This window comes from Emydura macquarii, unplaced genomic scaffold, assembly GCF_026122565.2.
Source record: "Emydura macquarii macquarii isolate MOO-44397 ecotype Brisbane River unplaced genomic scaffold, CSIRO-AGI_Emac_v2 contig_767, whole genome shotgun sequence".
Classification (NCBI taxonomy): domain Eukaryota; kingdom Metazoa; phylum Chordata; order Testudines; family Chelidae; genus Emydura; species Emydura macquarii.
Genome location: NW_027130904.1, coordinates 562,959 through 576,430, shown reverse-complemented (window position 1 = coordinate 576,430; position 13,472 = coordinate 562,959). Strand labels below are relative to the sequence as shown.

Genomic DNA, 13,472 nt, shown 5'->3' with positions numbered 1-13,472 from the left:
TCTTAGCTTGAGGCGAGCTAGCCTTACTACATAGGTGGAGGCTGCCATATGTCCCAACAGCTGTAGGCAGCGCCTAGCTGTCGTCATGGGGGACCTATGCAACTCTGCAATGATGGAACCCATTATCTCGAAGCGCGATCGAGGCAGGAAAGCTCTAGCCTGAAGCGCATCAAGCGTGGCTCCGATAAAGTCAATGCGCTGTACTGGGGTAAGCGTGGATTTCAGTTCATTGATGACAAGCCCCAGTCTGGTGCATGTGGTGCAGACCAACTCCAGGCCGTCTTGCACCTGAGACCTGGATCTGCCCTTAATGAGCCAGTCATCCAGGTATGGGAAGAGCTGTACTCCCTTACGGCGTAAGTAGGCCGCCACTACAGCCATGCACTTTGTAAAGACTCTCGGGGCTGACGATAGACCAAACGGGAGGGCCGTAAATTGATAGTGGCCTCCTTCAATCATGAATCTCAAGAATCTCCTATGCCTTGGCAAAATGGAGATATGAAAGTAGGCGTCCTTTAGGTCCAGGGCCGCATACCAATCCCCTGGGTCTAGTGCCGGAATTATGGAGGCTAGGGACACCATACGGAACGTGATACGTCTGATATATCTATTCAGACGGCGGAGGTCCAGGATCGGTCCTAGGCCGCCCTTGGCCTTGGGGATCAAGAAATATCTGGAATAGAACCCCTTTCCTTTCTCTGACTCTGGGACCTCCTCAATGGCACCTAGGTTCAGGAGTGAACGTGCCTCTTGAATGAGAAGCTGTTTATTCACAGGATCTCTCAAAGGGGCTGTAATGGGCGGGGAGTCCGGGGGACGAGCTGTAAGCTGAAGGGCGTAACCCTTAAGGACCACCCCTGGGACCCAACGATCCGAAGTAATGGACTCCCAAGCCTGATAATAAGGCCGAAGCCTATTTCGAAAGGGTGGGTCAAGCTCCCGGGGAAAAGGAAGAGTGCCACCCTCACAGCCACCGTCAAAAACGTTTATTACCGTTTCCACTCCCGGTTTTTGCGCCATGCTGCGCCTGCGCAGAGGAGCCCTGCCGACCACGGCGGTTGGGGCACCGAAGCGCTCCCTTCCCCGTCTCTGCTGAGTAGCCCTGGGGGCCTGTCTTGGCGGGGGAGGTGGCTGCCTTTGCGGCTGTGGGCAAGACTGGCATCTCGATGCCTGTGGGGTGTATAACCCTAGCGACCTCAGGGTGGCCCTTGAATCTTTCAGGGCATGTAATTTTTCGTCCGTCCTCTCAGAGAAGAGTGCGGAACCTTCAAATGGGAGGTCTTGGATAGCCTGCTGGACCTCAACCGACAACCCTGAAGCCTGCAGCCAGGAACATCGGCGCATTACTATGGCGGAGGCCATTGCCCTGCCCGCGGTATCTGCCGCGTCGCTGGCAGATTGCAGTGCCGCTCGGGCCACCGTCTCCCCTTCCTGAGCCAGTGTGGCCAGGTCAGCCGCCTGATCAGCCAGAAGCGCTGAAATCAGGCGCTGCATCGAACCCCATAGGTTCTGATTATATCTTCCTAAGAGGGCCTGATGGTTTGCCACTCTTAATTGTAGAGCCGCCGTGGAATAAACTTTGCGGCCAAAGAGATCTAATTTCCTCCCCTCCTTATCCTTGGGGGTACTGCCTTGACCCCCCCCGGCGGTCTCTTTGGTTCGCCGCATCCACCACTAGGGTTCCTGGGAGGGGATGATTGTACAGGAACTCAAAATTTTCCTTAGGCACATAATATTTTCTCTCTGTTCCCTTCGATGTTGGGGGAACAGAGGAGGGCGTTTGCCAAAGTGCCTTCACAATTTTCATGACCCTCTCGTGTACCGGAAGGGCCACCCGGGAGGGGCCTGAGGAGCCCGAAGGCCCGAAGAGGGGGTCCTCCTCCTCTGACATTTCCTTGAGCGGTATCCCCAAATTGGAGGCTACCCGCTTAAGGAGGTCTTGATGTGCCCAGAAATCAAACAGGGGCGCCCTATGATCCCTGGACGTCCCTTCGTCAGGCGATGAAGAGGAGGCTAAGGGAACAGGGCCTGTAGAGGGATCTTCCTCTGGGTCTGACGCCCTATCAGAGGGGGGTTGAGGAGCCAGCTGTGCAGGAGGAGGCGGGGGCTGTGCCACCCCAGAGTGGAGTGACTCAGCGGCCTGACCCAGCTGAGCAGACCAAGGTCCCCAATATGGCCATTGCCACGGTCCCTGCGGCCACCCTGGCATAGGTGGCTGCTGGGTGTCCCCGTACTGTCTCTTATGAGAGGAACCCCCCGATCGTCTCTTGCGACCTCTCGGCGGGGAACGGCTCTGGGACGAATAGTAGGATCGGTGCCGACGTCTACGATGACCCCTCGAAGAGGAACGGCTGGAGGAGCTAGTGGACCTCCTGCGCCGGCGACCCGACCGTTTGAAGCGGCGCTTCCCACTACGGGGCTGAGAGCGGCGGCTTGACTTGCTGTGTGCCGGTGAAGTCGAACGGGAACGCACCGGTTTACACGGTGCCGAAGTCAGCGGTGCCAAAGTCGGAAGCCCCGGTGCCGTGTAGGCCGCATACATCTGTGCCGGTGGGTACGGTGGTATCGACGGTACCGCTCCCCCCGGTGCCGGCAGTCCCGGAGGTACCATGGCCTGGCCCATTAAAGTAGACCACGGAACGGAGACGTAAGACGCCGTCAATGAGGCTGGCATCGCCACCGGTGCCGGCATGGTCTGCGCCGCAGTCGGTGCCGGCGGAGACGGTGCCGCTGCTGTCTGGGTTAAGAGGGCCTCAGGATGGGCACCACTCAGTGATCGGTGCCTTGACCTGCCCCGTACCGAAGAGCTCGAGCCCGAGCTGTAGGAGGCGTCTGAGTCCTCACTAGCGCTCCTGCGCTGGCTCTTGGTGCCTCCTGACCGCCCCCGGTGCCGTGGTGCCGAGGCGCTCGACGACTTAGAGTCGGAGCCCGGAGGGGATGCACTCTCCACCCTCCGTGGCCGTCTGGGTGAGGATGGGGAGCGATGTTTCCTCTACCCACCGGGGCTACCCAGCGCGGGTTTGCCCCAGGACGCTAGTCCCGCACCCCTCGGCCGAGGGGGGGACGGAGGCGTTGGCAAAGCTAAGAGAGCCTTTGCCGCGACGAACGCCTCCGGCGTCGACGGCCCTTGCAGGGGCGCTCCCCCACTTCCAGGAGTCGGGGGAGGCTCCCTGCGGGGAGACACCGGTGCCGGAGGAACCTCTACGGCACGTGGCTGGGGTGTCTCCTGAGGCTCTCCTTGCGTGTGTGGTCGCAGGGAGGAGTCCATGGAGGCGGTGCCGGACCGCTTGGCTTTCTTCGGCACCGAGGCCTTCAGTGCCGCTGTGGGTGCCGGCGGTGCGCTCTGCACCGAGCGTCCGCTCGGTGCCAGTGATCTTGATGGCTCTGAAGCCGGACGGAGCGCCGACTCCATGAGCAAGACCTTCAGCCTGGCTTCCCTTTCTTTTTGGGTGCGGGGCTTGAAGGACTTGCAAATCTTGCACTTTTCTTTGCGGTGCTGCTCTCCGAGGCACCGGAGGCAGCGGTCATGAGGGTCACTCACCACAAATTGCTTGGAGCAGATTGAACAGCTCTTGAAACCAGCCGAGCCTGGCATGGTTTCTGACTTGCAAGCCCCTAAGGGCAAGCAACTTCAAATTGGAGTGTCAACGAATTAACTAAATCTAAATAACAATACTGAAGCTCGAAGCTAAAGTAGATAAAGGCTAAGGACTGCTGCTTGCACTAGCAAGGGCAGAAGTTCCAGCAACCATCAGAGGCGGAAAGAAGGAACTGAGGACCCGCGTGGCCAGCAGTGCCCTTTATACCGCGACATGAGCGCGGCACTCCAGGGGGCGCCTGAGCTGGCCCTGCGGGCAGGCTAAGGCAAAAAGGTTCCGGGAATCTGTGCACGGGGCGCGCACACACCTAAATTGGAATGCATATGAGCAATCACTCGAAGAGAGAACCTGGTTTTCAAAGCTTCCCTAAAGTGCTCCACAGTTAGCACTCAGCGTAGTGCTGGCATCTGGCTGCTCATAATTGGCAGCCAGTCTTTCTGCCTCCACAGCCCAACCCTGGGGGAACCTTTCCCCCTTTGCTTCACCCACATTATGACGAACACAGCAAGCAGATATCACAGAAGGGAGGTACTTCTCACTGTTGTCCAGCCTAGTGAGGAGACTCCTCCATCTACCCTTTAAACACTCAAAGGCACATTCTACAACCATTTGTAACTGCTTAACCTCTTATTAAAACACTCCTTGTCACTGTCAAGGTGAATGGTGTACGGCTTCATTAGCCAAGGGAGCAAGGGTCACTATTGGCATTTTCACACCCCCTGATGTGAATTTTTTGGTCAGGGAAGAAAGTGCCTGCCTGCATCTTAGAGAACAGCCCAGAGTTACGAAATACACGAGCGTCATGCATCTTCCCAGGCCACCCCACATAGATGTCTGTGAAATGACCCATGTGATCCACAAGCCCCTGCAGGACCGTGGAAAAGTACCCCTGGTGGTTTATGTACTCGGTCGCTAGGTGGGCAGGCGCTAAGATGGGGATGTGCGTCCCATCAATGGCTGCCCCCGTAGTTTGGGAAGCCCATCGTGACAAACCCCTCCACTATGTCCTGCACATTTCCCAAAGTCACTACCCTTCGTAGCAGAAGTCTATTGAGCACACTGCACACCTGCGTCATAGCTATGCTCACTGTAGATTTACCGACTCCGAATTGATTCCCAACCGAGTGGTAACAGTCAGGGGTTGCCAGCTTCCAGAGAGTGATGGTGACGCTCTTCTCCACTGTCATAGCTTGTCTCAAGCGAGTGTTCACACACTTCAGGGATGGTGCCAGCTCCGAGCACAGTTCGAAGAAAGTTGCCTTTTGCATACAAAAGTTTTGCAGCCAGTGATCATCATCTCACAACTGCATAACTATGTGGTCCCACAAGTCTGTGCTTGTTTCCCTACCCCAGAACCTGCGCTCCATGGACTGCAGATGACACGTTACAGCCTACAGCAATCGAGAATTGTTCTACTCTATGGCTTGAAGCAAGACAGCCTCAGTGTTGTCTCTGCTTCAGCATCTTGCTCTATTTCTAAAATAATCAATGATAAGTCACAATGTATTTGTCACGCTCACAATTATAGTGTGGAGTTGAGCTGGCTCCATGTCTCTGCAGCAATGGCGAGCACAGGGAGTAAAAAAATGGCACAAAAATACTTTTCCTGTTTGTTTGGGGGGGGGGGGAAGGGGAGCAGTGTCGCATCCTGGGACAAAGACACTCATCCCAACAGCCACCGTGGCTAATCGCACTGTGGGATAGCTACCCACATTGCACTGCTTTCTAATTCAAATTAAAGCTGGTTAGTGTAAACGCAAGAGACCAGCGCAAACACCATAGCATGTACACTCTGCTGCGATTTCTAAACATTGCCTGCTGAAAGTCGAATTAAACAAAGTCGACTTCCCGCGGCAGTGTAGGCATAGCCTAGGAAAAATTTCCTAATTGTCAGTGGTTAATCACTGGAATAACTTGCTAAGGAGGTTGTGGAATCTCCATCATTGGAAATTTTTAAGAGCAGGTTAGACAAACATCTGTCAGGGATGGTCTAGATATTACTTAGTCCTGCCCTGATGCAGAGGACTGGACTAGATGACCTCTCGAGGTCTCTTCCCGTTCTATGATTCTATGATTTGTTTAGGAGATCCAGCAACCTTCCTGCTCTTATGTCTGATTTGTTGGCTAGTGAATTTAAGACATCATTATATGGCAACTGGCTAGCTGCCTCAGATAGTCCTAAAAAGGATCACATGCCTAATAAGTTGGAACTAAGTAGGTAAAAATTTTTAAATTATTTCATCATCAGGGATTTAAAAGTGAACCCTTTGTAAAAGGGAATGGGTGCCTCCTTAGTAAACAGAGGATAGTTATTTTGTCAGGAGGTGAGTGAAAAACTTCTCCCAGGGCACAACAGACAGCAACCACTAGAAGAGAACTTCTAAGGGAACCATGTCCAACTCATCTAATGTAATTGAAAAATGTTTTATCTGCAGTGTCAAGATCTTAACATAGAAGCTAATAGAAGTAAATTCTATTGAATAAAGGGGCAAAGTTGGGTAGGAGCTAGATCAGAAATACAATAGTAATAATTTTGCTATACTGATGCATTTTAAGAGGAATTTCTGTGTGTGTGGCATAGTCAGGGCTTCATTTTTAAAACTGGGCATGCTGCACACTATGGTAATTTGGAACTGCAGAGCTCAGGATAGATAGAACTGAGCTCTTCCTGCTCCAAACATACAGACCCCAACTACAGGAGATAAAGAGGAATCTTTCGGCTGTTAGAACCTATGATACGACAGAGCAGTAGTGATCCTATTCAATAAAGGGCAGTGGTATGTATAGAGACAGACAGACATCCCACTTCATGACAATAGTTTTCACATTTTCTTATAGAACCTTCCATCTAAACATTTCAAAGCACTTCATAAATATTGATTTTCACAGCCACCTATGTGAGCTGTAATTAGAGTAAGAATCATCATCCCCATTTTACAGATGGGAAAACAGAGATACAGAGAGTTAAATAATTCATCCAAGTTCACAAAGGAAAAGGGAGAGCATCAAGTACCCAGATACTATTACTATGCCCCTCCTCTAAACCTTAGCCCATGCTCTGGAAGTGCATTGTCAGAATTAGAGTTGTGAGGATGGGGTAGGAAGGTGGATTAGTAAGGGAGCAGTGGGGCAAGTCTGACCTAGCCAGGCGGTAGAGCAGATAGCATTGTGGATCAGAACCAGGCTGCATTGGAAGAGGTGGGTGTTTTGATGAGGGAAGAGAAAGACAGCCCTAGATATCTGGTGAGGTTTAGGTAGAATTTTAACTTTTTTATTATGACTTACCTCCCACTTTCTCCTAAATAGTTGCCAGCTCTGAGTGACACTGATTCAGGAAACATGGCTATCAGCCATCACAGGAGAGAAAAATTAGGATGGTAGGATTAGGATGGTGGTTCTCTCAGGTCAGGGCTGGCCAGGCCCCTGGCAGATATTTTCCCTTGTCCCAAAGTTGACCGCCTCACTAACAAACAAACAAGACCAACCTCTGTGATATGCTGGAGGAAGTCCTGCAGCTAAGACCATTTGAGTTTCAAAGAGAGAAGAGCAGCATATTTTTGGTATTGGCTTTTATTTGGGGATGGGGGGAGGAGGAGAAGGGAGCAAAAAAGTGGTGTCACAGTTCCAGAGCAAATCGTTTTTTGCACCCTTGTGGGGTAGGCCATGCTGCCTTCATCCCTCTCTAGGCAGAATCATGTAGTTCAACCTCTCTGGGACAGGATCTCTGAAGGGCAGACTCCAACCATGTTAATATGACCGGCCCAAAGGGATTTGGCAGCTGAAGTTATACTGTCACAGGCTCCTAAAGGGTAAGTTTGATGAGACATAAACAGCATCTTCAAAACAAACCATAATTCACCCATAGATATAACGCATGCAGAGCAAAATGTAAATACATTAAGAGTCTCCTCACGTATTTCCCCTTATCTAACCCTTCGAATCTCCTTGCAAGCTTTGGTATGTTTCATCTGGCTCGGTTACCTCCATCTCTGGATTTGGAGAACCAGACTGTACTTCTCGCAATATGCTCTCTTTCTGTTTCTCTCCATGTATGCCTTTCAACTCACATTGATGCCCCCTGGGCAGTCCCGCTTAGCACACCCAACTCCACCTTTTTCTAGGCTCAGTGTCCTGTATCAGTATAGCATTTTCCTTGGAAGATGCACAGACTAGCCTATTCAAGCTAGCTCAAATCCATTGAGTGTAGTTAACAGCAATGAAGGCAGTGTAGCACATGCTTCAGAGCAGGATAGTGAGTAGAGTAAGTACCCAAGGTCCATGCAGGGCTTGTACTAACCATGCTGAAGCCTGTGCTGTGCTGTCTTCACTGCTATTGTTACCCACACTAGCTGGATTCAAGCTATTTGCACAGCTTTTGTTGTGTAGACCATATCCACAGTTAGCTAGTGACACCTGTATTTCTGAACTTCTTTGATAAAAGTTCTTTATACTAAAATTTGGAGCAAAGCTGGCAAGCTTCACATGCGTAAAATTCAGCAGCTAAAAAGAATGGCCTGATTTTGCTGAGCACCTACAGTTCCCACTGATGTCAGTTTAAGCTGTGGATACTCTAGCATGCCTGAAAACTCAGCCCATGTTTTGAACAGATGCCTAAATACAGTTGTAGGTAACTAGATGTAGATACTTAAATTTGGAGGGGGGGGGAAAAAAAGCGCTATAGTCTATAGGCCAGTTCTTTAGTCCCTGGTTATAGAGGAAAGAGGTATTTTCAAACAGTGGTAATAAAGTTAGAATTGAAGAGTGGGAATTCATGATGTTTCATTCTAGGAGATGAACAAGAACTACTGACATTAAAAATATTTGCAGTAAATACATAAAATATTAAAAGAAAAAACATTGCCTTAGAAAATATCTATTTTTAAATGAAATTCATTTTATTTTAAAAAGATTGTGTTCTCAAAACTTTAATAATTTGACAGATTTTATGTCACCAATATGATTACAAACAAATAATTTTGTCTTTTGAAACACTGATTTGTTACAGTCTACTTATTTTTCTATAAAGAACTTGCTCTGAGCTCTTCTGGCTTTTTCAAGGCTTTCAAAAGTGAGAGGTCCTTTCGGCATTTCTAGCAAGGTGTTCTCTGTGTCAAGAATGTTCTCCGCTTCACCTTTAAAAAAAAGTATGCGATATAAGTGCATCTCTGCACCCTTATAAGAACAAAAAACAAGAGTTTTCAGAGAAACTGCATATATTTTGTATGAGTGGCTGAATAACTAAAGAATATTAGATATTTACTCAAATAATGTATTATAGGTGGAGCAGGTACTACCACTTATTTTTAAGGTTGCCCAAAACGTCTCATTATAAGACCTTGTTTTCAGTTACTTAAAATTTTGCCAAATGTTAAAATGTTTGGGCTGAAATTTTCCATGCCATGTGTCTGCTTTAGGCTAAATTTGTTTAGAAAATTTCAGCCATTTCAAAAACAAGGCAAAGGAAAAATGTTTTTTGCCTATGTTAAAAAATTCTGGTAACCTTTTCTTTGAGAAGCTCTAGTGCTCCAATGCTTTGGAGCAGGGATATGAAATGTAGTAGATGTCCTTTGTGTCAGGGATATGCTTTTACCATCTTAATGAAAATCCTCCCAAATTTGGCAAAATTATAAGTCTTTGAAAAATGGCAGTTTGCAGATGCTCAATAAAGACATGCTCGAGTTTCTCAGCTATATTTTCTTACAATTCTGTCCACATTGAGCATGCTCCAGCCCAGGACTGAGCGGGACTTTCCCGGCAATTAAAGCTCTGGTCCACTGTGGGCCAAGCACCAAAACAGAAACAGACTGTCTCCTGTACTCTCAATTACTTCCCACTCCTTCCTGATGAGTCAGGCAGAGTGAAGGAGTAAACTGTCCGATTTGAATGCAAAGACAAGGGCCAGACCTGTAATGGGGAGTAAACTGGAGCCAGGAGAGGGGAAGAACTGATCTAATTTCAGGCTGATGGTGGGGAGGGTGGCATGAAACTTGGAGCCAATACATGGGTTGGGGTAGACTGGGATGGGATGAGGAGCTGTTCGTGGGGGAGTAGGACTGGCTGGGCAAGGAAATTGAGACAAGAAGAGGAGTGGATAAGAAAGAAAAACTGGGAGCAGAAGATGGGGGTGAAGATTGGGAGTCACAGAATCATAGAGTTGGAAGGGACCTCAGGAGGTCATCTAGTCCAACCCCCTGCTTAAAGCGGGACTAACCTCAGCTAAATGTCAATACACAGGGGGACAGACTGGGATAGGATGAGGAGCTAGCGGGGAAACTAGGACTGGCTGGGCAAGGAAAAGAGTTGGGGGGAACACAGACTGAATAAGGAGCCTGCAGAGGGAGATGGATTGGTAAGCAGTTGGGACAGGAAAAGTGGGCACATGATGGGCAAGAGGCAGACTGAACAAGGGGCTGGGAAGTGGGGAAGTGGGCTGGGAAGTGGGCCTGGCCAGTCAAGTAAAATGGGGATAGGGAGACGGGGGGGACTGGGAAAGGAGATGGAGATTGGGACAAAAAGAGTCCAGAGGCTGAGAACTGGACATGCAGGGCAAGGAGACTGGGATGAGAAGCCTGAGGAGTGGAGATAGTGACAGCAGCCAGAGTGGGGAAGAGACAATTCTGACTGAGACAAATTGGAAGGGACAGGACAGAAAAGTCTGTTCCCATTGAGAATGTTCTCCTCCAGAGTCTAGAATGGATACCAAGATTCCAAAATGTCTGCAGTCAGCCAACATTGTGAAATTCATTGGCAATATGTCCTGTCCCCCTCTAGGGTAATTCCACGTAGAGGATTTACTCAGTTAGTTTAAGTGACAGATGTGTGCAGTAGATCTAAAGATTCCAATCTGGCTGATGGCCCATGTGGGTAACATGATGGAATTTCTGTTTTCAGTTTGCTTTTTTAAAAATCTAGGAAATTACCAAATACTATGTTAAAAGAACATTAAGATTGAATATCAAGTGCTCCAAAGTTAAGAAATACTAGAATTAAAGTTGCTGATGCATCCTTAATTCAGCTCCCTTGTCCCTAATACAATCTTTAATTACATGATCATACTATTTTTTCCCACAGGACCCCCTGTCTTATTCAATGCACTGGATGGATAATGCTCACTTAATGAGACTCTATTTAATATTGTGTTTATCCTCACTGTTCAGTGTATAGCCCCAGGCCTTATTTACTGCTCTTAACACAAAACTATCAATTCTATGTTGGTGATCATGTATGACTGTGTCATAATTCATATATAGATGGAGGCCAAATTAAGGTTGCACAGGCAATCATAATTCTGGTATTTCCTAACTTTTGAGTGCTTAACTTTGCAACCTTAAAAATGTCCTTCTAGGGTAGTTTTGTGTGCAATTACATATATGCTTGATGCTGTATAGAATTTGAAAATAAATCTTATAGCTGAGTATTTTGTATTTTTCATTAGATGTTATTGCACCTGCCTCATATCTGTGCTTAACAGAAAGTTATCTGGACTGATCACTAACTTGATTCAAGAGCTGAATATTCTTAATCCAAGTCTAAATATACACTAATAGCTCCTCATTGCCTTCCTGCTTTAGTGTCAAAAGAAAGGCCAAACATATGCAATGTTACTTTCAATTTGTCACTTTTGATAGGCTTTATCATCTATCATCATCAACAGGTATTTCTCTAGGATGCACATGATTAAGACTAACTCATTGGAGAAGTGCACCTGTACGTTTCACTTACACTCATAGGTAGGGTGACTGTTTTGTTAAATTTCAAAACAGAAACTGGAGAGAACTAAATCTGTCACTCCTTCTAAAATTGTTAGTATTAGTCCAGATGTATTTATATTCCAGTTAACATTAATTATGATTTTTCTCTTGATTTTTCTCAAATTTTGTATTTACTTAAGACAACCTGAATTGGAGGTGAAGACTATTAGGATTGAAAACTCTCTTCTGGGGAAGCTCAGATAGAAGGAAACAATTCTGACTTTAAGGAAGACAAAAATGAGAATGAAGTAATGAGCTTAGGTACTTGCCATAAGACAAAAGGGACTGCAAAAGGGACAGGCATGGTCCGTTGTAATCAAGACTAGCATCGTCTGGACTAAGTCTCATGACTTCAATGTACATACCTTTCATTCTTTGTAGAAGGGTCCCATACCCCATGTCATACTGGTAGGCAAGAATAAAACTTAAGGGAACCATTGGAAGGAACAGTCCTGGTTTCCGTTTTTTTATTGCTCTGTTCATAAAAAAAAAAAGGGGGGGGGGGAGGGAATAACAATAAATTTTGTAAGATCAGCAGCAGCCTAAAAGCTTCACTAATCACACAGAAGGTATTTAGCTACTGTAGAGACAGAAGCAATTATATTTCAGAAGACTATTACCTGTTTCAGGTTTTATACACATTTTAAGGAACATTTATTTAAATAAATAAACAAACAAAACAAACATTGAAATGAAAGACATTTCTTGTGCTCAAGAATAGTTAAAAGTGCTGGTTCAGCATGTGTGTGTTGGGGAACAAATAATCTGATGTCATAGTACATGCTATTTTTTATATACATTTTGGTTTATAGTAGTATGTACATGATTGCTACACGTCATCATTACAGGGCTAGACCAGAGACCAGAAAAGGGGTATGGTCTTTTGAATGCCCCCCCTCATGCCTTAACCTCTCTCATTGTGGAATCCCAAGATTTTCCCAGTCACTGACTGAGTCCTAGGGCTTCAGTACCCGGTGTATTGACCATGCTTACCCAGCTGGTCTGACTAGATTTGGGTATTTGCAGTTCTTCCCTTCAGGAGCTCATGATCAGTGGTGAATAAAATGACGCAAAACAGTCTTCTTAAATCAAAGTATTGTTTAATCTGACCAATAGGAACAAAACAGCAAGAGTTCTGTGCACCTTAAAGACTAATACATTTATTTGGGCATAAGCTTTTAAGAATATTTACTTTATATATTTTGGCATGTGACTTTGACAATTTGTTTTAACTGTTATAAAGCTTTAACTTTTTAAATCTCAATGCCTACTGTTATTAAATAATTATTGTCTGACCTCCCTCATAATTTCCCACAAGATGAAAATTTAAATAGATTAAAAATAGAAAAATGCTTAAAATAAACACTGATATAAATCAAAATTGTAAAAAACCAAACCCCTCAAAAATCAAATTCATGTGTACTTAAGAATAAGCAAGAGAAAGATAACAACCACTGAGGAATCACTACAACTAATTTACTTGAATTTTCTGGTAGATAATAAACTTCATACCCAGCTGTTAGACCTACAGCAGCAAGTCCAAAAAATATTCCAAAATATTTGAGGAATTCCCTTGTCCAAGCAATCTGCATGGCTATCTGTCTCTCTCGCATTTGATTCTGCATCAGTAGCTGCCTTTCCAGCTGAGGGTATGTGAAAAAGAAAAGAGAAATTAGACAAAACAAAGTAATTTATAATCTAAAAGTTTAATTAAATCTTTCAATCAATCAACACAAAACCCTAGACAGAAGTTTTGGTCTTCATCTCTTTCAAGGCAGTTATTCCTACTATTATATTGAGAGAAGTCTTTTCTAATAATTCATATTTTTAGAACAGTTTAGACAAGTATACCTATGATAAAGGATTTTCTAGGTAAACAAATATCAAAAGAAAGCATTTTTCCCTAGTGAATTAAATGAAGTTGTATTTAGGACACCTGCATTTTTTTCTGAAACTGCACACATTGTAATTCCAGATCCTCAGTTACACCCGGGCTCCTGGCTAAGGCTCCCTGCTTCTGTGCCATTTCTATGCTGGTCCCAGACTCACCATATTTACAGCAGTTCAGCGACTACTTCTGTTTATGCTGGTTGGTTATGATCCTCCAGGGTCCTGCCTGGAA

At 46.2% G+C, this 13,472-nt stretch overlaps 1 protein-coding gene across 3 annotated transcripts in view; it reads right to left on the bottom strand.

The window, feature by feature from the left end:
- Nucleotides 1–8,473: 8,473 nt before the first annotated feature.
- PLGRKT (plasminogen receptor with a C-terminal lysine) overlaps nt 8,474–13,472 on the bottom strand; it is a 48,775-nt gene continuing 43,776 nt past the window's right edge. For all 3 annotated transcript variants that reach the window (XM_067543047.1, XM_067543046.1, XM_067543048.1), the window contains exons 3-5: nt 12,863–12,993; nt 11,716–11,825; nt 8,474–8,731 (exon numbers count right to left, since the gene is read on the bottom strand). In XM_067543047.1, coding sequence (XP_067399148.1) covers nt 8,610–8,731; nt 11,716–11,825; nt 12,863–12,993 — 363 coding nt within the window. In that variant the 3' untranslated portion in view covers nt 8,474–8,609. The remainder of the gene's footprint in view (nt 8,732–11,715; nt 11,826–12,862; nt 12,994–13,472) is intronic.